The sequence below is a fragment of the Pundamilia nyererei genome, unplaced genomic scaffold (genome assembly GCF_000239375.1).
Source record: "Pundamilia nyererei isolate P.nyererei 1_Seehausen unplaced genomic scaffold, PunNye1.0 scaffold00055, whole genome shotgun sequence".
NCBI classification, from domain to species: domain Eukaryota; kingdom Metazoa; phylum Chordata; class Actinopteri; order Cichliformes; family Cichlidae; genus Pundamilia; species Pundamilia nyererei.
Genome location: NW_005187456.1, coordinates 2,752,463 through 2,777,400, shown reverse-complemented (window position 1 = coordinate 2,777,400; position 24,938 = coordinate 2,752,463). Strand labels below are relative to the sequence as shown.

Genomic DNA, 24,938 nt, shown 5'->3' with positions numbered 1-24,938 from the left:
CTCCTGTAGCCCATCTGCTTCAGGGTGCAATATTTTATGTGCTCTTCTGCATTCACAGGTTGCAATGAGTGGTTATTTAAGTTATCCGTTACTTTCCTATCAGCTTTAAACAGTCTCATAGATTCACACATATTATAGCTCATAGAAAATCAGCACACATATAGTTGTCTATGCAAGCATATTCAACAAAGTAAACATGCATCACTTTTATATGTTAGTAGTAAAGTTTGGCAAAAAGGGAGCCAAATCAAGCACATTGTGTACATTGTTTCACACGCCTCTTATGGCCATAAAGGGACATTCATGTTGCACCTGATTTACGCTCCTGTGTCTTGTTTTGATTTTACTCTTGCTATAAGATCAGGTAAACATGATTATTAGTTTTGCAGCAGGCAGTTCTACATGCAAAGCTTTACCTCACATGGAAAAAAAATCTTTGGCTGAAAGCATGTTGTGAGGAAAATTGAATTTGTCATGTCCTGCTGTAGGCTTCAACCCCTCCACAGAAAATGTACTGTATGTCTGATCATCTCTCTTTCTGACATTTTGGCACTGTGTGTTTGTCTAGCCCATCCATTATTCTGCTTAATGCATTCTGGCCTGTGAAGTAACTCTGGCTCTTGGATGGACTTTGCCTTGTCACAATAAAATATGAGCTGTCTCTCTAGCTCAGATGGCTTTCGGGGGATGCCGGAAGAAGAATGAGATATGGACACAAAAAGGCTGATACGTTAGAGTTCTGACTTCATTGATTTAAAGAAGCACAGGTGACATCATGATCATTCAAACCAGCTATTTCCCTGTAACAGCAGCATATTCTTTATAAAGAGGGACAGAGGGAACATTTTAACTGATTAAATGTGGAGTTTGGTTTGGGCTGCACACACTTCAGAGAACACAGTGTTCCTGGTTTTGTTTATGGCAGCTGTCAAAGACCAAACACGGGAGCAGTCACAGATAACTCTGCGACTCTGTCACAGGCTTCAGTTTTGCTTGTTTATGAGCCCACATGAAGAAACTCATTTGATCTGCCAAATGCTGAAGACATCAAAAACTTTGTGCACATGAGAAGACTGCGCTTGTTTGTGAGTTCATGTGTGCTGTTCTTTTGTTTAGATTTGACATGAGATGGACTTGACTTTACAGACTGATTGTGAGCCTTTGACTTTAGCTCGTTCAATGGGACTTGCTCTCTGTATGGTTTCTTTGATTTCAGATAGTATAGTAGTACAGGTGGCATGTGTTTGTGTGAGCATACTCATTTTTGTTTACATGGTATGCTCCGTTCATTTCTTGTGCACTGATATACTTACAATGAACTCTGTACTTCCTTACTATCATGCGTAATGGATGAGCTTTTAAGAAGTTTTTGAGACTTCTACATCATGAGTATGATCCCCCCCCCAAACCCCCCTCCCCAAACAAACAAACAAACAAACAAGCAAAATAAATAAATACTTTGTAAAATGCATATTTAAGCGATAAGTTACAAAAAAAGTTAAATGTAGCAAATACGATAACTAATATGCTTCCAGGCTACTTTTCCAGTAGCCTTGAAACATGTACATAGAAAGAATAGTTTAGCTGACCTGAGAAGGTTTGAACACTGGACTTCCTTTAAAGTGATGGATAGGCTGTGAGGCACAAATCCAAAGCAATGCATAAATACATAAAATGAATAAGTCATCATCAAAATGAAAACTGCATTTCAAGCTTCTAGAAAAGTGTATGGATAAACCAATGAAATATCTCCTCAGTAGCCAAAAAAATGAGTGAATTGCTAAGATGCTAATAATAACTCAACAGCTGAGTGTAATTAGTGGGAGTAAATGTTCCTATCTATAAATAAATATCTAATAAATAAGCAAACAAATTAATAAACAAACAGTTCGTTTCCAAGTTTATTTGTAATCATTTCCATTTTTCAAATAATGTGAGCAAAATTCTGTATAAAGTGAGTCCAAATGAACCCAGTGGTTTTAGCAATGAGCTATTTAAGTCCATCTGAGAAGTCTGTGGGAGTACCTCTCTGAGAATCTGACTGGTTTATTCTAATATTACATAAACTATTCCTGGTTCCTTCTGCATGCACACAAAGGCAAAGAGAATGAAAGTACAGCATCTTCCTGTGGAACAGAGTGGAAACTGTACAGATGAACTGGGAATGGAGGGATATGAAATGCCTGGAGCTAGTCTCCACAGCCACACAGTGGCACCCTTGGTTACAGGCCCATGGTGACAGGACCTCAAAGGTACAGCGGTATCCCTCAACGGCTGCCTGTTTAGAACACAGCTTGCCTCAAGAGTCACCCTTCCTGACAACACATGTGTGTGCGCACATGCAGGCATGCATGTACACATTTTCACCCACACACACTCCTTTTCTGCAAAATAAGGGAGATGGAGAAGGTGTGAGGAGAACAGAAGCGGGGTGAGCTACACTGTTAGTGCATTTTTGTACAGTGCTCATATTTCTCTAAAATACAATATCTAATTGATTTAACAGTCCAGCCTCCCTTTCCCCCTCTTTTGTAGTTAATAAATGATCTACTGCTGCTTTATAACAATAAAAACTTCACTGGAGTAAAGACTGTGAAACATCCCTCCGACTGTTAGAAACTGTGGCCGGAATCACAGAATATATAGAAAACGATCATGACACATTGCTTATGGTAATGATGATATAATGATACAGTCATTAAAAGATAGTTGATACATTTTAACACTGTCATGCTTAAATATCTGTACAGCTATAAAAGAACCCCAAAACACCCCAAATAGGCAAAAAAGAAGGAATTATGTATTTATTCACTGTAATGCATCAGTGAATAAATACACAACTCCTTACTTACTCTAACTTGTCAGAGTAAGTAAAGAGTTACTCTGTGTCCCACAGTTTCAACTGTTTTTTTTTCTTTGGTCCTCACTGTTAACATCCCTCCACTTCATAAACTTGACAAATGCCACCGCCAGGAGTCATAAAGTCTGCGCTCTGATCAGTCAGACTGGTGAGGGAGTCCATTTAGAGTGCCTACATGTATTATTAAAAATAATGGATACCCATGTATCAGTAATGCATTGCAGATGGAAGCGATAGGCTATATTGCCATATCAATATTTTGGCCCACGCTTACTTAGAAGTGTTGACAGTTATTAATAAAGTTTTGATGTAAATAACTTTTTTTTCCAGATGTTGCGCAATTTTTAAAAAAAAATCTATTTAAAAAAAAATTTATTTTAAAAAAGTCTAATTAAGAAGCACTTGTACCCATGCTGCCTCAAATTTATACACTGAAGACAAAGCAGGAGTTGTATTCATATTTTTGTGGGTTATTATTAATTGGCTGCTTGCTTACCTTGTTCACGCCGTGTTAGTGTAGCATGCAGCATATAAGCCACCAAGAGGTGTCTCGTAACTTAAGCCAGAAGGCATTCATGCGACGCTGAGAAGATTAGAACAGATCAGTGAATAGAGGGCGCCGCCTCGTGGCCAAAGTGGAAACTTATGCACTCCTCTGCTACAGTGCAGGGTGCAGTGGAAATATGAGAGCTCCCCTAAACGTTTTCCCTGTTGCCTTTGCAGGACAAAAGAAGTGAGAGAGCTAAATAATATTCTCTTGTTCAATAGCACCTTATTTACACATTATTTAATCACATTTCAATGTTCTTCCTGGTCAGTTTGATGCCATATTTGGCTCATTTTCTTCAACCCCCCTCACGGCCAGTTTAATGGCTAACCTAATATTAACATGGTTGCATGATAATGTTTCGGTCTGAGTTCTTTGTAGTTTCAATGTTTTTTAAGATCAGGTGGTTTTCCTTCATCTAATGAGTCTAATTATATGTTTTGAATGTGTGGACGGTTTAGGCAAGTCTTTAAAATGAGACACATAAGTCAGCGTTTATTTAGATTCTCAGTAAAAACGGGATCATCTGGTGGATTATATTTGTTGACAAATCACTCAGTGTGTGCATTTCTCTAAAGGCGTAGAATGAATAGCTGCCTGAGGGCATCTACTGAATCTATCACCTGTTGAGACAGATGACAAACTCTTTTCGGTAGCTCTTCCATTAAACTCTTCTCAAAGCTTCAAAAGTGCAGGAAAAATAACTGGAATGTCCCCACCAACCTCTCTTTGGGAGATATTTTAGGACTATGTGAGGAGCTGGTGAGGAGGCAGAGCCTTAATGACACCTGTAACCCAAACCACGTTCTGTAAATACAAAGAGTATGAGCTGATGCCCTCAGGGTAAAATTCACAGTGTGCTGTTTACACTGAACCAAACTGTAAACAGAACAGGGCTATTTTTTTCTTTACCGGTAACACTGTTTAAAAGTAGAAGATTGATGTGTGTGTGTGTGTGTGTGTGTGTGAAGCTAGCGTTTTACAGTGAATATAAAAGTTATGTAAAAAAAATTTTTTTTAAGTAGAACGACTTTTTATTTATTAATTTATTTGGTTGTTTTTTTTATGTTACCTCCAATATATATTATCCTGACCCCATAATTGAGGGCTACACCATAATAGTCCATGCAGCAGCTTGGCAGCATGTCTTTATGGATACATAGATCGGTGTTATGAAGGAGCTTCGGTGAAAATATATTTTATGTTACCTTTCTTCAGAGCTTGTCTTTTAAAGGACATCAGTAAGCCGATTTGTCTGCTCAGCTGCTTCCCTTTTTTTTCCAACTGAGGCCTGTCCAAAAAAAAAACCCTCCAAAAAACACACAGCTTACAGCAGATAACAACGGATAGCCTGTGGCGTGGTTATAATAAAAACGGATGAAAGGGCAGGATATGCAAAGCCACGCAGTAAAAGCCTATTCATGACACGATAAAAGTGCCCCAACAACTGGTTGGACAGGCTTGTCCCTCTCCTGTGATGTCATCCAATAGACAAGCGGCTGGCGGCTGCGATGCGCACGTATGCAGTCCACTGCCTCGACGCATTACAACGAACCGCACTTGACAGCTTTCCAGGTTAGAGGGGGGGAAACAGACTTGCTGAATTTCCACAAGCCAGCCGTCATCCGCATCCACCCGAGGTACAGTTCCCCCCTCCCCCCCCCTTTCTTCCCACAGCACACCCTACACACACTCTCTCTCTCATATCATGCATCATATGGTTGGATTAATGCTGTTCCTGTTCTAACGCACAGATGACAGCGTAACCAGGGCGCTGAGCTGCTGAGATACCAAAACACAGCCGCTTTGTTGAATCGGATCTGCTGTGACTGGACATGAATTCGGCGGAACAGACGGTTACATGGTTGATTACGCTCGGGGTGCTGGAATCGCCAAAGAAGACCATCTCAGATCCCGAGGCATTTCTGCAGACCTCCCTGAAGGATGGGGTGGTCTTGTGTAGACTCCTGGAGCGGCTCAGCCCGGGGTCCACGGAGAAGGTAGGGAAATAGCCGACACTCACTCCCCGCTCTCCTCCGCATCCCCAACCGCCCGCCCGCGTCGGCGTGTCTCCGCGTTGCCCAGCACAGGGAAACCGACGCGGTTTGTTGTCTGGCCTCTCTTTCTGCCCACTGATCCATGAGGAAATTTCTTTTGTAGGTCACGGCAGCCCGTGTTATTGTCTGCGATGGAAGTACTATGGTTGCGCGTATGTCAGCGTGTAAAAAGAGGAGAAAAAGGGAGGGGGAAAATACAGGTCGATGTCTGTACCACCCAATAATAATCTGCTCTCAATAACGTAACACTACAGCAAAATGAAGACTGGTCATTCTTTGGGAGCTGTTAGATGCTTTAGAGGCTTTCAAATAAAGGCCTCGACATATGCTTTTAATGCAGCTCTAACCACTCAGCAGATCTTTGCTATCGTTGAAAGAACCCGTTTTATTTTCTCTTTAATCCCGGCGGATGCAGCTTGTATGTCAGTGTATTTTGATAGTGCACGCCGATTGATCCGCCGGGGATGAGGGGCTTTCTGTACACAGACCATTGCTATAAGAGTGGGCCGCCATTGACTGCAAAGGCGCATAGACAGCGATAGACCCTCTCCCTTTTTAAAGAAACAGCGCAGTGTTTGTGTCTGTCAGCTTACCAGCAGCGTCTGCTGGTTTCAGCAACAACCTGAAGGAGGCCATTTGTTTTGGGGTGGAGGTTATGTTTGATCATCAAGCATGCAGGAGAACATCTGAGGGTGGCTAAAAGACAGCCTTCCCCTTTTCTTTTTTTATTTATAGGCTACCTATCCTTATATGGTGATGGGTGGAATCCTGTGTGGGCAAATAATGTCTCAATAATGTTAAATCTACTTCTGTCACAATAATAATGTTCTTTATTTTCATTTAAGTTTTTTTTGTGTGTGTGTAAAGGCTTGCAGTGATAAAGTAATCACTTATGTGGCCACAGGTATGCCAGCATATGAATAATGTGCAAGCACCACATAGAGTAATGAGCTTTATTCATATTAATAGAAGGAAAACAAAAAACAAAACCAGATATAAAATATGTATTTTTTCTCTCTCGGGCTAATTCTTAACTGCTTTCAGATCCAATGAGCCGAAACTGTAAATGAATAGAAAGATTATTATTATTATTATCATTATTGTTATTACGTTTTTTTTTTTAACCAAAACATGCACCAACCAAATAATGACATATTAGCCCAGTGTGATGAAGGAATTTTTAATACAGTGTGTCTGCTAAATTATTATGATTAATATACACTATCCAAGGAACAATTTTTATTTGAAAAACAACTAAAACTATGAAATGAAGATACTTTATCTATCTACCTATCTGTCTTGACATGTTTACATTTTTTTAATAAGTAGGGTGTCTCTCTGTGACCACAAATTCAGGCTGACCAATCACTATCATTCTGGGCTGCACTGTACAGTATGGCCATGCCAAAATCGGAAGATGTGTGGCACAGCTGGAACATATGTCAGTCGTGATAGCTACCTAAAAAGCCGAAGATGTGAACAGGAGATAGCCCTTTCCATGTGTTGCAGCCCGTGCTAACATTTTACGAGGCCCAAGAGAAAAACAAGATACATTTTGCTCATTAACAGTTCAAGTCACACTAGCTGCACAGAACAAAGGCATGGGGGGCACCATAGTGGATTTAAACTTAATTTAAATTCATGCAGTGACTCCCCATTGATACACCTGTTTCCTTATTTTATGCTTGTGACCAGGTGTGTCTGCATTGCTCTGCCATCACAAGTGAAATTTCCATTTGGTGCTAATAAATCTTGAAGCGTGGCCAAGAGAGAAAAGTTAATACACTCACAGGCCGTTTATAGGAACCCCTTGCTAGAGTCATATTGGCTCCCGTTCACCTTCAGAACTGGCTTAATTCTTCTTGGTACAGATTCATCAAGGTGCTGGAAACATTCCTCAGAGCTTTTTGTCCATATTGACATGAACTCGAGACATATTTGCAACAGATCCGTGCATATGTTGTGACCCTACCATCTGAACGTCACAACAAACGCCGAGCCTCATCAGACCAAACGTTCTATATTTAGTGAGCTCATGTGAACTGGCACCTGAAGTGGTTTTCTGCTCCTGTGGCCCATTTACCTGAAGGTACACTGTCTGGTGCATTCAGAGATGCTGTTCTGCATACCTTGGTTGTAACAAGCAGTTATTTGTGTTACTGTTGTCTTCCCAACAGTTTGAAGCAGTCTGTGCATTCTCCTCTGACCTCTGGCACCAACATGATATTTTCTCCCAGAGAACTGCCACTCACTGGATATTTTCTCTGTTTTTCTGTCCTTTCTCTGTAAACGTTAGAGATGGTTGTGTGGGAAAATCCCAGTAGATCAACAGTTTATGAAATACTCCGAATAGACCAGCTCCTCTGGCACCAGCTAGTGTTCCCCATTTAAAGTTGCTTAGATCATCTTTCTTTCCCATATACAGATTAAACTTCGGCAGGTCCTCCTGACTATGTTTACACCCTTAAGGCACTAAATTGCTGCCATGTGATTGGCTAATTAAATATTTGCAAAACAACCAGTGGACTTAATAAAGTGGCCAGATGTGCCACTAGATACACGCTAGATACAGCTGCAGCCTATTACAGTATGTTTCACAGAGGGATTTCCCTCCTTAGTCTACTGTGTTTTTACAGCAAATATCAGGGCTTTATACTAGTACCAACCATCAAGCATTAACTGGCCCCACAAAACAGCTGATTTGGAAAAAAAAGTCACCTCAGAAAATTACAGTTTCCAACATAAACAAGCGTCCTGTGAAGAAGCATATTACAAAACTAATGAGAAGTGTTTGATGTTGTGAGAACCTTCACTCATATACCAGATCCTTGAACTGGTACTCACCTTGAATACTCTGTCATTTTACATTTTTACATATATTGATAAACTTAGCAGAAAGGTAAAATATAAAGTTTGGTCAATGATTTATTTGTTGTAACAATGCTCCTTAGCAATAAGTCTTACACCTCTGGAAGGCCTGTTTATTTCCCCTTAAATGGTGCGAAATTTATAAGAAAAATGCTTTTGTGAGTTGAGAGGCAGAGTTGAGTATGTAGCGTATTTTGCTACTGACTCTTGTTTTGAGCTTCTGGCATTGCAGGTACTGACAACCAGGTGCCTGATTGTCAGTACCTGTGAGCATGGACCCTGCTACAGCGGTCAGTTGCTGTCTCCTCCAAGCATACCACAATTGACTGATCTTGATAGGGCCTGTGCCAAAGGGCAACTTCAAGCTAATGTTTCACCAAACCAAGGTGCAGCATTATTTGGAGTGAATCTTACTACCATTTCCAAACTGACTTCCATATAACAGAGGATGTCAGAGACAGGCTACCAAATGGGTATCCCAAGAAGATGACACCACATGAAGACTGTTTTCTCAACCTGTCAGCACCTAGGAACCACAGGCAGTCTTCTACAGATTTGAAGTCTAGGTTTGCAGGACAATATGGCCGACGACTCGCTATCTAGACAATTTCTGGTCTCATAGAGCTGCCGGGAGGCCTGCCTTTCACTGTCAGGCTCATTTGCGCTTTTGTTTGCAACATGTGCACTGGAACCTGGATGCGGAAGAACGTTATGTTCAGCGATGTGTTCATATTCTGCTTTCAGCATTTGGATTATTGGCTCAAAATGTGGAGAAGATATGGAGAACGCTATGCTGATTGATGCACCAATAGGGTAACAGCTTTTGGTGTATGCAGTGTGATTGTGAAGGCGGGCATCTCCCTCACTGGAAAAACAAGGTTTCCTTTGAAATTGCCTCCAGGTCACTGGAGAGAGCTTGAGATGAGATTCTGCAACCAGTAGCAATCCCACATCCCCACAGTCTGAGGCCAAACTCTATCCTCCAAGATGACATTGCTCACTCCCACAGAGTGATGTATATCAGACACTACTTCAAGAATTTGCGAGTGGAGAGGATGGAATAGCCCTTGTGGGATCAGCCTGGATGTGCTGCTCCTGCCAGAGTGACCAACACAACCACACTGGCTGACTTGTGACAAATGCTGGTCGAAGGCTGGGATGCCATTCCACAGCAGTTCTTCCACATGTTACTGGAGCTCCTGTTTGTTAAATGAATAAATTGTTAAACTGCCAACACGTGTTGTTTTTATTAGACTTCAATCATCCAGACCAATAAACAACACCAAACAAGATCCAATAGCAGAATAAGCTGTTTGGCACTGGCAGAGGGGATCTGGCGAGGGCAACAACATACTCAACTCTGCTGCTCAAACCGCAAATACATTTTCCCCACAATTATGGCAACATTTAAGCAAAATAAACAAGCAAATGTCCTTAATTTTTGTGCTAAGTTCATTCAGATTTCTCTGCAAGTCAAATAAAAAGAAACGGCAGTACAGGAATGCTGCAGATATGTTTGACCAAGAACGACTGCTAAGCTTGATTTCATCTATAAAATGTACTAATCAGTAGGCTAAAATAGAATTTATTTTATTATTTCTATGTATTTTTTTGTTAGTAGATTGAACTTTATCATCATGAAGATGATCATGTTTTGAATATTTTACTGATTCAACATAATTTTGCAGTCCTTTGGATAAAATCATATTTTTGCTTACCGACACCGCCCACTATTTTTGCCTTATTTTATTCTTCTTCTTTACGAATTTAAATGGGACAGGAATAAAAATCAGTGCACTCACATGCTAAAGCAACATCAGAAGTTGGTGGGGTGGGGAAGACGGGGAAGGGGGGCATCCCTATTTGTCTACGTCATTTCCCTCGACCCAACGCTGCACTCTCTTCCACTTCCCCGCTGAGAGGGGGGGTTGTGTTCAGCCTCCCGGAGTGTCAGGCCCGGTCAGTGCTCACACACGGGAGACAGTAGAATGCGCGTCGTAGAAGAAGAAGGAGAAGAAGATAGATTTTTAAGGCAATGAAAGCCGCACGCAACCGCAGTGAGAGAGGCGAGCGTGAACTGGAAGTTTAACTCCTGACCAGCGTTTCCGTTTTTTCAGGTTTACCAAGAACCGAAGAACGACGGCGAGTGCCTGAGCAACATAAAAGAGTTTCTGAAGGGCTGCACGGCTTTCCGCGTCGAGGTGAGTACCCTCTCGGATTTATTTTAGGTGTGCGTAGAGGGGATTGCAATCACTTAACCACGTAGAGAAGCTGTATGAAACGTAGAGTTTGCATGTTCAGGAGGAGACAATGGACAATGCGTCCATGGAGTGGAGGGACGGAGCCCCTGACAGAGAGGGAGGAGGAGTGAATTAGCAAGCGAGAACAATCACCCATCGCTCGGCTGAGAGCTTTGTTTTTTTGTTTACCGTAAGGTGGATGCATGTGCAGTATTTTAGCCACTTCGGTGGGCTCTGATTGATACTGTGGAAATATCCACGTTCCTCACGCGCAGTCTCAGGAACGTGTTGTGTTTACGCTGTCTGATTAATCCAGATAGCTTTGTCCTCGGGCTCATGCGTGGCTTTACCCTCACCACCATTTCACACTGGCCACCCTATAAACATGTCTCTGAGAACAAGTCACTGAGGCTGGGGATGGTTATGTAAGCCAGTCTTGTCCCAACATGGTTATTAACGCGTTATAATAATAACAATAATAAGGTGTAAAGTCTTAACATGTCCCCGGATCAAGCAGCTTACTCCTGGGCCCGTGTAGAATATCTGGATAATTTTGTTTAATTTCCAACCCCACTCTTCTGCAAATTAAGGACAGAGTGCTGTTTATGGCTGAGTATCAGCTGGGGCATAGAGGGGTCATTGAACCGTCCCACTCTGACAATGCAAGTCAGTGTTCCTCAGCATTGCTTCTCCCTGGTGAGTCTTCCAGCTACAGAACAAGAGGAGGAGCTGGGGAAAAAGCACTGTCAATTTGAGTGTGTGAAACATGCCATTTTAGTAGTAACAGACGAATGAAATGCAAGTAAAGCAAGCTGAGTGCATGCATGGCTTTATTGGTAAAGACCTTTGCTTTGGCTGACTGCAGGGACAGGTCCTCTTTCTGGTATAGTCCTCATCCTATCTCCTCTTTTGTGTCAGGCTGTTACTTTACCTGAGGATGAATCACTCACAAATACCACTTTTTTCTTTCTTTTTTTTAAAGGATGTTCAATCCTCGTGTGCACATGTGTGATCAGCTGTTTGCAAATTGTTTTTGAGTGAACTGTAGAGAGCAGGATTACAGTAATTTGGGACATGGGAGTCCTACTGCTCACCAGCTGCAGGGCAAAGATGGATGTTATCCAGAGCACTGCTGGCTCGGACCCCGGGTAACTGGTCCGATGGTAGATTAGAGCAGTGGGCGCTTGCATGTTAAAGACGGGGGGAAAAAAAGGCACTGTGCTTTTGCAGTTCTGGCCGACCTCTTTTAAATAGAGTTAAGCTGGACACTTGGCTGAGCGGGGACATCCCAGATTTGCTGCGGTCCCATGTGTGGTTGAAATATCTCACAAGGAACGATGTCGTTTCGATCTGATTTTTAATAATTCTGCTTAGATGCTTGCGACCACGTCTGATATTTGGACGCCTGCTGTTACTTATCCATCAACATTAATGCCTTTGACCACAGGAAGAGGAATCATCGGAGTTCCCATAACCCCTGTGGTCCCTCAGAAAGAGCAAACTTATCCCATCTAGCTACCCCGATAAAACTTAAAGTTCCATATTCCTACAGAAGTGATGATATCCCAAATAGAATCTGGAAAAGGCAAAGCGTTTAGGATTTAGCGTTTTATGTATCTGTGCCATCAAACTGCAATCTTGGTACCAGCTTTTTGAGTGCTTGCCACAGAGATGAGCTCAAGATGCAGCTTTCCTGGAGTCCAGCATGGTTTATTTAAGGTTTCCAGAATATCAGTGTGCTTCGGCTTCAGCTTTGTTCTGTTTAATGTCACTTGGTTGAAAGCTGAAGAGACAAATGTTTTTTATTTTAATTCGTCTTGTTCTTGTGCCACATTAAAGAAAATCAATAGGTTTTTGTCTTTTTAAGCAAGAAATTGTAAAGCAAATGCTGAAAATCAGACTTGTTAGCCTGGTCTTTATTTTCAGTGGATTTCTGTGTTGTGTCAGCTGTCTGAGGGTCTAAGCAGAACCTTGGCAATACGGCCCTTTAATGATGCTATAGAGGAGGAAATACAGTTAGTACAGCTCTCATTACCCCTCTGGCCCCACTGGAATAGTAACACTATGCCAACCCAGAGACTAATAACAAATCCACCTGTCTACACCAAGTGGCAACCTCCTGGGCTGAAAAATGAAACCGGTGAAGTGGCAAAAATTCCTCAAATGACCACTGAAGGGTGTTGAAAAAAGAAAGTTATAGACTCCCATGTTGAGACACCCATTTATAGCAGAAATAAACATGTTTAAGACCAGCTACAAAAAACGTTTTATGTCCCTATAACTGATGTCTTAAAAGCTTGCATTAATAGGGGTGTTACAGCTGCTACCTGTCTGCTAGGATTTGCCAAAACTAATTCATATCAGTGAACTGAACTTAATTGTATTTGTGTTGTTGGTGGCATTAGGAGTAAATGCTACCATTTTATAATAGTTACTCAGCACCGGGTATCTCTCAAACAGTCTATGGTTGCTAGTGTTGGCCACAGACTGAATATAAGTGATGGACACAGTGTTTGGGTCTGAAACATGAAGACAAAGCGCGAGGGCTTTAAACCTGGATCCTCTGCAGTGGCCGACTGGGTGACTCTGGTTAGTTCTACAGTTAAACAACCCTTAGATCCATTGAGCTGCGATCTCTGCAAACACTTTCCTGATGACATCATGGGTTCGATTGCTAATCTTACTTCTTAGGACAAACATGATGATGATTTCGTAAACTGTTGTTCCCATTAGAGTCAGAATTGATCATGCAGTCTTACTCAGACTGGGCAGGGATAGCTCAGTAGGTAGAGTGGTGGCCCCATGATCGGAAGGTCGGGGGTTTGACTCCACTGAACGGCTACCCTGAGGTACCTCTGAGCAAGGTACCCCTGAGCAAGGTACCGTCCCTACACACTGCTCCCCGGGCGCTGCACTGGTGGCTGCCCACTGGGTCAATGGGTTAAATGCAGAGGAACTATTTCCCTATGGGGACTAACACGCACACTTTACACTTTACTTTTTTTTTTTTTACTTTTACTCAGACAGCTCCACTCCTCGTTTGTGATGTCTGGTTTCAAAACACCAATTGGGTAACACTCTCCAGTCAAGGCATCAAAATGGGTGAAGTTACAGTGGCTTTGCTCATCTTTTTATATACAGTCTGTAGGCTACGCTGATCTGATAAGTTGATTTCGGTTTTATTGTTAAAAATTATCTAACAGTTTTAAGGCACTAAAAGCGAGTGAGATCTTTAAAAAAGGCATATATTGTGCTATTTAAAGCCTTCAATTTGCTGTAAGCACCATGAATCTGCAAGGCTAAAGTAGCTAATAAGATTTTAAAAACTCTCTTGTTGGTCTGTAAGCTTGACTTTTTTGTCAGGGGCCTTTTGTCCTGAGTGCAGTCTTCATGAACTCAAACACATGATCAGCTGGATTGAGATCAGCTGACTGACTTGGCCAGTGAAGAGTTGTTTGTTGCTGTTTTGCCAAACAGGAAACTGCTTAGCTGCCTTGCCTGTAAGTTTACAGCATCTCTAACGCTGTCCGCCTAATATGAGCACTTTTGTTTCAGAGTTTTGTTTCGGTGTTGATTTGTTTTCAGTATAATCTACTCGACTCATCCTTCAGTCTCATATTACCCGTAGTATATATGGACCAGGTTGTTCTATCATCCTGTGCAGATAACTGCTCATTTCCTCAGCTGTGACGGTGTGAGAGCAAGTGTATCACTGCTGTAGCGTGCTGAGTCACAGAAGGATGTTGGACCATTGTTTCAGCCTGCGGGGATCATTACCTGGCTATGATGCTGAGGCTCAGCAGACAAGTCAGAGCTCGTCACGTTAGTCATGTTAATGATCGCCGTGCAAAAATCTTTAATATACATAACTCGTCATGTTTCACCGTGAAGCAAAAGCTGTTGTTTAAACTGAAGAAGAAATCTTAAGGGTCTAAAACTGAATCTTAAGATGTTAGAGAAGTGGCAGCGAGTCTTGTAGCTTTTAATCACAAGCACACAAACACCTACATACTCTATGTTCCACACCACTCACTCAAACAGTCATCCACATTTTCCCTGAGGACATGTCTACAATCAGAGCGGAAGATGAAAGAGACTTGTATCTCACAGTCGCTCATCCTCTGTGCTACCGAAGCGAGAGTAACTAATCACTTGGAGGCACTGCACAGGAAGAGATAGCCTAAGTCATCAACAGAGATACAGTCACTGCCATTCATACTAGAGAGGCCAGTGTCAGGGTGGTGGTGGGACAGACAGTGCTTTTTGTTGTTGTTGTCACGAAATTCCATGAAAAGAGCCAAATAAGGGATACTTATCACATCAGTCTTCTGATTCTTCTGCTCACGTTCATTCTGTTTCATTTACATCTGTATTTCCTTGAAATTACCAGATTGAATAAAGGATGTATTACAAAAGAGGTCAAAGACGTATTCAGTTCATGTCATTTTCCAAAACGGTTAGATGCTCTAGTTTTTTAGTAAACGTCACTCACACAGTAGACTTCACACTAGCCTGAGGAATTCTGATTGAAAATGTTGTAAACAACATTATGTTCCCTGCGTATGTATATTAAATGCAAGGTCTGAAGTTTCTGTCACTTGAGGCGTTTTCACAAATGTACTGCAGCCCACACAGTAAGGAGTTGATGTACGAAAACGCACTGATCAAAATAAAAGGATGTGACACTGCAGCGGTTAGCATCATATCCTCACAGAGACGGTTATGGGTTCAAATCCCCCAGCTGACTGAAGCCTTGCTCGGTGGAGTTTGCGTTTTCTCTCAGCCTACCTGAGTTCTCTCTGGGTACTCAGGCTTCCTCCCGAAGGTTAAAGACAAGCAAAGTAGGTTAACTGGTGATTCTAAATAGGCCATAGATGTGAATGTGAATGGCTGTCTGTCTCTATGTGTTCGCCCTGTGACGAACTAGCAGCCTCTCCTGGCTCTTAGCCACTGAGCTGGGAGAGCTTCCAGCCCACCCGTGACCCTGAAGGGAAACAACAGTTAAGAATAATGATGGCTGGAATGGATGAAAATGAAAAAAAGAATTCTATATAAAGAAAATTATTATTATCTTTTTGTGATTTTTGCTAACAATAATAAAAAGACACGTACTAGCTATTTGGCGATGTTGGTGTCTGCATTTATAACAGCTGATAAGATAATAATTACACCTCATACACTCCCCTTCTGGTTGTCTGTCTATGTATGATCCCCCGGCACTACAGCCTGTTTGTTCTCGTTTTTCTGTCCCACCCAGCTTCCCTTTTTCAATTCATTGACTTCTCATTACGGTTAGTAGATGGGGATCTGCTCAGGAGCCACCACCAGTCCCCAAATTGCGGCTTCAATTCATGCTTACGCCATCTGCCATTATCTACTAGGAATGCTGTCCAACCTAATTGAGGATGTGGTCCCAGCTAGTGAAATGACAATCTAAAAAAAAGTAAAGAGATGTGAGAAACACCCTTCAGCTATGTAATGAGTGCTGTCGTTGCATAGTTTATCCACCAGAGGGCACTCTGCTAAAACGAGCCGAGTTAGGCAGAACTGTTTTAACAGTAGAACAAGTTTATTGTTTATACAGCATTGACATATCACCTTACTAAGGACTCATAACTAGTCATGTTAGGGAAATATGCTTTATCTCTTTTAAGATAAAAAAGTTTTAACTCGCCAAATAATGGCCTCTGTGTTACTCTGTATCCTGTATGGTTTGGCTTCTAATAATGAAAAATCATCAATATTTGAGTTTTATCCTCTCTGTGTTTTGCAATAGTGTTTGTTATGTACATTATTCAGCTGACTGTTACTGACTGATTGCTCGGTGTTGTCATCGCTGCGGCCGACTGTCAGGCTCATGTTCTTTTGTCTCTCACCCGCAGCCATTCGAGGCCAGTGACCTGCTGCTGGGACTGAACTTCTCCAAAGTGCTCAGCAGTTTGGTTACTCTGAATAAAGTGACTGCAGGTCAGTTAAAAATGTGCAGTGTGTGTGTGAGAGTGTCACTATGGACGTGGGAGTAGTCATGAGGCTGATTTATATTTCCCCGCTCTTGCGCAGATATCGGTGTGGGCAGCGATTCGGTGTGCGCCCGACACTCTTCAGCCCACCGCATCAAGTCGTTCGAGTCGCTGTCCTCTCAGGCTTCACTGGCCCGATCCTCCAAGCTGCTGCAGAACCAGTTTCGCAGCCTGGTAAGGTCAACACGTGCTTCTGACCCGTATTGACGCAGATTTGGTGGATATGTGTCAAAGGCATATGTTATTTATCATTACAGCTCTAACACTCTAACACATAAATAAAACACTTAACATTGAACTTCTGATGTGTCACAAACAGTCTGTTCTTATTCTTTTTTTCTGCTCACTGGTTTCTGGTCCAAACACATGACTCCAGTATTACATGCTGCCATTGTGAAAAGTGCTTTTATAGTGCCTGAGCAGAGTTTGCTGCAGGCAAATGACTCAGGGGTTGATGGAGGCAGCAGCAAATTTGCATGTCATCCTCATACACGGAAAGAGGCGTACAGTTACACCTAAGCCATTTTAAAGCATAAAGGGAACATAGTCCTGGAAGAAAAATCAAATTAGTCTAAAAATTGAGAATTTGATGATGATGAATAGAGAAGTTTTTGGGGATTTGATCTAGGGCTGTGCAATATGACCAAAATCTCATATCCCGATATAAGACATCTATCGTCCGATAGCGATATAAATCACAAAAATGTAACATTTTCTGTAAATTCTGTGAATCTCAGGCAGCTCGACTTGCGTGAAGTGTTTCCAGCTGTGCTTCGTGTAGCTGGAGTCGAGTGTTTTAACAGATGCATGAAACTATACATTTTTAGACATAAGTTGTACCAGCCGCCGTTTTCTTTGTGAGTATTTATTACACGGCGTGCTGCGGGAAAAAGCCTGTTCTAACGTTTGAGTCTAAGGTTTATTTTTTTTAGCACCTGGCGGCTCTTTTTTTGCTTCTCATCTGTAAACACTCTGCATATTCTTTCACGCGATTCAGTTTATTTTGAAAAGTCTCAACAGGATCTTGAGCTTTATTGTGAAAGGTTTATGTGGAAAATAAACAAGCGGACACGCGATGGTTTTACCATCGTTGTTGCTAACGACGATGCATAAAAACAGGCGCTTGTCTGTCTGTAGTGTGGTTATATTAAATATAAGAGAAAGAGAGAACTTTAAGAAATGAATATAGCCACTACAGTGACCATCAAAACCATGAAAAAAATATTGCTGTAAACAGTTTATTTTGCGACACCACGAAACAAACGGTAGCGTAAAATGAAATGATAGACGTTTTCATATCGTCATCCGAAATATATCGTTATATCGAACAGCCCTAATAATCAGTGCCAGGAGAGTAGCCTTTATAATGCGGTTCATCACCCGAGGTATGGCAAATCACATCACCAGAACTGTAGAAGTTTCAGGTTTCTACTGCAGGAACTGTCTCTTACTGAAATCCATCATTTTGCACCAGTTCAGGTCAGCCTGTCTGTCACAACATATTAATAGCAATAATCAGTTTATCACATTTTAGTTAAATCAGAGCAAAGACTTCAATAGTTATAGATGGTAAGATTTACTGTATAGTAGTGGTTACAAATGCTATTTCCATTTCCGTTGGCTTCTCCTTCTCCTTGCTGACGCTCCCGCCTCTTTCACCAGGACATGTCAGAGAACAGCGGACAGCAGCTGCTGGTCAAGGCGCGTTTCAACTTCCAGCAGACCAATGAGGATGAGCTCACCTTTGCTAAGGGCGATTTCATCAGCGTGACTCGTCAGGAGGAGGGCGGCTGGTGGGAAGGGATGCTTAATGGCAAGACTGGCTGGTTTCCTAGCAACTATGTGCGTGAGGTCAAAGGCTCCGGTAAGTACCTCGGCTAACCTGATGAGTGATTAACAGGGTTTGATTAAGAATTTATGGGAGACGCAGAACTTCCTGATGTGCTTTTAATAACTAACTGGTTGAATTTCTGAAACAAATTTCTCATTTAGAGACACTCTCATGCTATTTCCAAAATTGGACTCACTAGACCAAGATATTAATACCTTAGTGTAGTGATTCATCACACTGTGTTTGTTGCAACATAAAAAATTGGCAGTTGCATCCTTCAGTCCACGTATTTCTAAATAAATCTCCTGCCCCTGCATACCTTTGTGGAAAATAGTATACTAAAGAGAAATCTCTGTCACGCTAACCATTTGCACAGCTTCACAGCTGCCTTTGTCACCATCTTTCCACCCGATGCCGTGACAGTAATGTAGTGCCACATCTGCTGCAGTCTTTTGTTTTTCCCGCTTGTGTCGAGATGCCAGTGACACAGCGCTGCCACTGTGAAGATGTTTTCGAGTAACACAAGATGTGCTTTCTCTGCATGAAGGGTTCATTTTAACAAGCTGAAACTGTGGTTCGGAAACTTGAGGCCAAGAGAAGTGCACCGTGTCTCGTATTTCGAATATTTTAACCTTGGTGGGAGTTTAAATGACTCTGCTTGCACTGTGACCCAAAACATGGCGGTTAATTGGCTTGGGTTGTTTTCTTTATTTACGTAAGGAATAAATAAATGTATGCCCAATGGTTTCTGTATAAACAATTTATATTTTTAGTGGTATCCAGATGGCCTGGTCAGAGTATTTCAAAAACTGCTGATCTACTGGGATTTTCCCACACAACCATCTCTTGGGTTTACAGAGAATGGTTTGTAAAAGAAAATGTCCAGTCAGCGACAGTTCTTTCGGAGATGCCGCACTTTAGAGGAGCATCTTTCAAGCTGATACCAAGGCAACAATAACTCAAATAACCACATGTTACAACCGAGGATAACCGTAACATTTCACAACATATCAAACATTATAGCAAATGGGCTACAGCAGCAGAAGACCACATTGGGTGCCACTGTTGTCAGCTACGAACAGGAAACTGAGGCTACAATTCACACATGCTGAAAACTGCAACATAAGATTAGAGAAATGTTGCGTGGTCAGATGAGTCTCGATTTCTGCTGCTAAATTCAGATGACGGGGACAAAAAAAAGCATGAAACCATAGATCCATCCTGCCTTGTATCAATGTTTCAGGCTGCTGATGGTGTAGCGATGGGGGCAATTTTTCCTAGGCACGGTTAGTTGAGCGTAATTTAAACACTACAGGCTAACCGACTATTGTTGCTGACAGTATGCATCCATCCTTGTATGATTATGATGTGCACATCTCCTCGTGGCTGCTTTTCAGCAGGATAACGTGCCATATGGCGAGGCTCAAATCAGCTTAAACTGGTTTCTTAAATATAACGGTGAGTTCACTGTACTCAAAGGCTACAGTTCGAATCTACAGCAACTGTGATGATTCCAGCACTTTGAATCTGAGCCACGAAGAATTAAGGCACTTCTGAATGGATAAGGGGGTCCAACCTAGTGCTGTGACGGTGTACTTAATAAAGTGTGCAGTGATTTATAAACTGTGGGGAGACAAACTGGCTTGTTGATGTGGTTTGTGTAATATTGAATTCAAAATGGCTTGAGGGTCAGTGTATACTTGCATCAATCACATCATTTGTTTCCCTTCTGATCGCAGACAAACAAGTGTCCCCCAAGTCTGGCACCCTTAAGAGCCCACCTAAAGGCTTTGACACATCTGCAATCAGCAAGACGTACTATAATTTGGTAAGCAAGCAACTTAACAGGTTTTTTTTTTTTTTGCTTTCTCCTGTTAGTATTATTTTCCTCCATGCACCTCTGTGGTTACTATCTTTGGCTTTTCTTGTTTCACGTCTTCCTGTTTTTGTGTGCGTCTTTGCTTTTTTTCCTTCTGTTAATGATCTTCACTGAAAGAAGCTGTCCTCTCGGTTATTTTGCCTTGCATGCAGCTGTGATCACAGCTGCATGATGGGCAAAGTTGTTTTATCACACTGCGTCTTTATCACATAGTAGCTACTCTGTGTATGGTTATCTGTATCTGTGGGTCTTTTGGCTGATTATGTACAACCGACTGCATTAAATGAATATTTAAAAAAAAATACTGACTTTATTAAAAAAAACTGCCCCTTATTGGAGTTATAAATATTTTGCATTGTAATCCATTTTTAAATGTAATGCTGGAGGTCAGCACTGAACCCAAAGCTATGTTTTTATTCATTTATTTATTGTTGAAGATCAAATTATGTATGCATCTTCTGTTCTTGTGTTATTCATTACCTTGACCGAAATTGTGAAAATAATTGATCCAGTGTGTATTTACATCCACATTTTAATCTTGTATGTTGGTGTGCACTAGAAAGCAATCAAACAAATATTTAACAGAATGAGTGTTATAGCCGCTCTGAATGACTATAACAAGTCTGTTATTATAGATAATAATTTAATTTCTCTCCTTTATTTTTAGGTGTTACAGAACATTTTAGAAACAGAGACTGAATATTCCAAGGACCTTCAGAGTCTCCTGATGAACTACCTGCGACCTCTTCAGAATATTGAAAAGTATGACTCACTTAGACATAGTGCGACATAACATGCAGTTCTTTTGAAATGTATAAAATTCACGTGAATTGTTTGTTTTTGTTTTTTTGCATAATCTAAAGGACTAAGTGGGCAGAAGTCCTTGGCTTACTTGTACGTGTTACTGAATAATTTTTTTTTACCAATCTCTGTACTTCATCACTTTTTCTTCCAGACTGAGCAGCTCAGATGTGGCTCTGATCCTGGGAAACCTGGAAGAGATCAGCACCTTCCAGCAGATGCTCGTCCAATCACTGGAGGAGTGCACCAAGTTAGTCCCTCCCAGCACACACAGCCCCACTGCAGCAGCATCTTCACTGTTTCTCAATACACAGAAGGACATCTAGTGTTGGGCTGCATGTACTACAGGGATATTGGGCTAGACTGTACTTAGACTATGGAAATTTACGGAATTACACTGCATATGTGCATATTGCCTCTTCTTAGTGTGGGATAGTTAATATACGTGTATTTTGACCTTCTGCGATCCTATTTTTTATTTTTGTTTTTTATCTGTTTAGGCTTCCAGAAAGCCAACAAAGGGTGGGCAGCTTCTTCCTCAAGCACATGCCACAGATGAAGGCTCTCTATGTTGGTTACTGCTCGAACCATCCCTCTGCAGTTAATGTACTCACCCAATACAGGTATGCTCATATCAGCTGTATTTAGTATCATTAAACAGTGACATCGGCCTTTCCCACACGTGGCACAGCAGGTCGTACAAATGACCGTGTTAACAAATCTTGTTGACGTAAAATTTGGTCTTAGCTTCCTCTCGTTTAGGCTTGTCACTGTCATCATCACTGTCCAGTCGATATTCCATTGTTACACACACTGCTGTTGAGGTGTTTTGTTTTTTTAATTTAATGTATTTGCAGTAGTAAATTACAGAGGGGACATCGTAAGAGGCTTAAGGTGGGGCACACTGAACCATTAAGTTTGTGAGATGGCTTAATTTCACCTGATGCATGTCAGCTAGTTATTAAAACAAGTGACCAGAAGATAGCCATTAGCAAAGTAAGCAGATCCAAGAACAACAAGAATGACCACACAGGTAACAGTTTAATGCTCCATCAGTGTTTGGACAGATTGTGCTTTAACAGAAGAGGAAGTGCAGTATTCTCTTTCACTCATGTGTCTGACGCATTAGCACAAACTCTATCTGGAGGTGATAGGCTGAATGTAAATTTTGCTCAGCAGTCTTAGTAACATGAAATTTAAAGGAGCTGCGAGGACCTCTAGAGGACAGAAAATTGAGAGAGATTATCTCGAGTGAGCTGTAGAAGCTCACCTGAGTCGCATCTGAAATATGAAGTTTGTCAGCCTTGTAGATACTTATTGAATTATCCGTCATTCTAAACGTGTCCATAGGTTTTCTAACGTTACTGCCTGGATGGATTGTAACAAATGCTGTCCATACGAAGGTGCTGAAAAGGCAGTGTGTTATTTATCATTTTACCCCTCAGCCTGAGAGCCTGATGGATGTAATGTCATTACATGAACACAATAACTCGAATGAGGCGATATAGGGTATCAAATTGATATCATAGGTGCGTCTATTAAAAAAACCTTGAACAAATTTGAAACTCAGTGACTTCGACCTCAAAGTGTAGGTAAGAGGTCAGGTTTTCTAAAAACAAATCTTGTGAATGTGATAACTCACTAAGGATTTTCAAATTTATACCATATGAGACAAATGGGTAGCAATTTAAAAAACAAAATACGGACTTTATAAAGTGGGCAGCACTGTTGCCTCACTGCAAGAAGGTTCTGAGTTTGACTCCACCATCTGGTCGGGGCTTTCAGGGTATAGCTTGCATGTTCTCCCTGTGTCCGTGTCTGGGAGGGGTTCTCTCTGGGTGGGTTCTCGTAGTCATTCAGGTAGTGGGGTTAGGTTAATTGATGAATCTTATTTTTCCTGTGAGTGCAAGTGATTGTCTGTATATGGTCTCTCTGTGTTAGCCCTGTGTCAGCTTGGCAACCTGTCCAGGGTGTACAGGTAGCTATGAGAGGTGGGTTTTTTAAAACTGGGTTTTAAATTTTTTTATAAAAATGTGTTTTTAGCCTTTTGAAAGTGGAGGACTGTGTATAAAAAAAGCTAAAAGCAATTCACATATTGACACATTGTTTTATGTTTGATGAAGTCCTCTGTGGTAGTGAACAGAGGCAATATTACCAAAAAAGTATCTTTGTTCAACAAATTATGGCTCTAAGTGAACATCTCACGTTGGGCTTTAAGTCACAGTGAGAGGAATAGTCAAGATTTTCTGACATTCTTACTGAGCATTGATGAATTCATTTCAATTTAATTTAATTTATACAGCGCCAAATCACAACAACAGTTGCCTCAAGGCGCTTTATATTGTAAGGTAGACTCTACAATAATACACACAGAGAAAAACCCAACAATCATATGACCCCCTATGAGCAAGCACTTTGGCGACAGTGGGAAGGAAAAAGTCCCTTTTAACAGGAAGAAACCAGAACCAGACTCAGGGAGGGGTGGCCATCTGCTGTGACCGGTTGGGGTGAGAGAAGGAAGACGGAATAAAAGACAAGCTGTGGAAGTAAGCCAGAGATTAATAGTCAGTCAGATTAGTCAGATTTTTAAAAAAACAATGTGCAGATTGATTGAAATAATAGGTCTAGCTGCCTCCATAAGCCTCCTTATGAAGGTAACAGGAGTGAGCAGCACAATCAGAATGCCAATTAGGATGGTTTGACCTTCAGTGGTTCTTAAAACTATTAAATAACTAACAAAGCCAACTTATGTGTTGCGTGCAGACCCTGTGATGATGCTGTTTGTGGTGTAGCTTAAATGTTTTGTTCGTCTTTGGTTCTCTTGCAGTGATGTATTGGGAGATTTTATGGAAGGGCGCGGTGCTGTCAGTCCCGGGATCCTCACCCTGACCACAGGCCTCAGTAAACCCTTTATGAGGCTGGACAAATACCCCACACTACTTAAAGAGCTCGAGAGACACATGGAGGTGTGTGTGTCACTGGATAGCCATTTTTCTTCAGCTCCTGTGTTTAGCTGTTTTTGTTAAATGTACAACGTGTCTGCCCTTTTTAGGAGAATCACCCAGACAGACCAGACATCCAGAAGTGCATGTCGTCTTTCAAAAGTCTGTCGGTAAGCTGAACTCTCTTCCTCTCCAGACAGACACAACACGTAACCAGACTTTCTATGAAATGAAGTGGCTTAAGAAAAGATTTTGAAACAGCCGTCTGTCTCTTTCACGCCAGGCTCAGTGCCAGGAGGTGCGGAAACGAAAGGAGCTGGAGCTGCAGATTCTTACAGAATCCATCCGGCTGTGGGAGGGGGATGACATCAAAACCTTAGGCTCTGTGATCTACATGAGCCAGGTCTTGGTCCAGAGTCAGCTGTCAGAGGTATTTATTTGGCTCCTTCATCTATACTTCGCTCTGCTATAAACTGCTGCAATATTCGCTTCCTGTAAATATAATATTAAAGTGCATAAATTGTAGTCTTTTGTACACATAGTACAAATAGTTAGTTCAATGCAAAGAGTCAAAATAATTACTGTTAAAGTTCAAGTTAGTGGTAAAGAAATGTGTCCCAAAACTCGCAAAATTTAAATTAAAGCTAAAAACAGTTACTGTTTATACCTGCCTAACCTTTGCTTGTGCAGCCATTTGTTCATCTGTAGACTTTGAAGTGGGCTATACAAGCTAAAGGCATCCTATTTGTACAAAGAAATGCTTACTCATACTCTCTACACTTTCTGCTTTAGGAGAAAAATGAGCGTTACCTCATGCTCTTCCCCCACATCCTCCTCATGCTGTCTGCCAGCCCCAGGATGAGTGGCTTCATATTCCAGGTCAGTAGTCTCAT

The 24,938-nt window shown here is 41.5% G+C and overlaps 1 protein-coding gene across 3 annotated transcripts in view; it reads left to right on the top strand.

The window, feature by feature from the left end:
• The first annotated feature begins 4,881 nt into the window (after window positions 1-4,881).
• arhgef7a (Rho guanine nucleotide exchange factor (GEF) 7a) overlaps window positions 4,882-24,938 on the top strand; it is a 35,379-nt gene continuing 15,322 nt past the window's right edge. For 2 of the 3 annotated variants that reach the window (XM_005733883.1, XM_005733884.1), the window contains exons 1-14: window positions 4,884-5,047; window positions 5,162-5,407; window positions 10,450-10,533; window positions 16,455-16,539; window positions 16,633-16,766; window positions 18,255-18,456; window positions 20,163-20,251; window positions 20,970-21,064; window positions 21,258-21,353; window positions 21,604-21,726; window positions 23,931-24,069; window positions 24,156-24,215; window positions 24,329-24,475; window positions 24,838-24,924. In XM_005733883.1, coding sequence (XP_005733940.1) covers window positions 5,243-5,407; window positions 10,450-10,533; window positions 16,455-16,539; window positions 16,633-16,766; window positions 18,255-18,456; window positions 20,163-20,251; window positions 20,970-21,064; window positions 21,258-21,353; window positions 21,604-21,726; window positions 23,931-24,069; window positions 24,156-24,215; window positions 24,329-24,475; window positions 24,838-24,924 — 1,506 coding nt within the window. In that variant the 5' untranslated portion in view covers window positions 4,884-5,047; window positions 5,162-5,242. Of the gene's footprint in view, window positions 5,048-5,161; window positions 5,408-10,449; window positions 10,534-16,454; window positions 16,540-16,632; window positions 16,767-18,254; window positions 18,457-20,162; window positions 20,252-20,969; window positions 21,065-21,257; window positions 21,354-21,603; window positions 21,727-23,930; window positions 24,070-24,155; window positions 24,216-24,328; window positions 24,476-24,837; window positions 24,925-24,938 lie in introns of all 3 variants that reach the window. The other variant, XM_013911067.1, reaches the window with a different exon arrangement.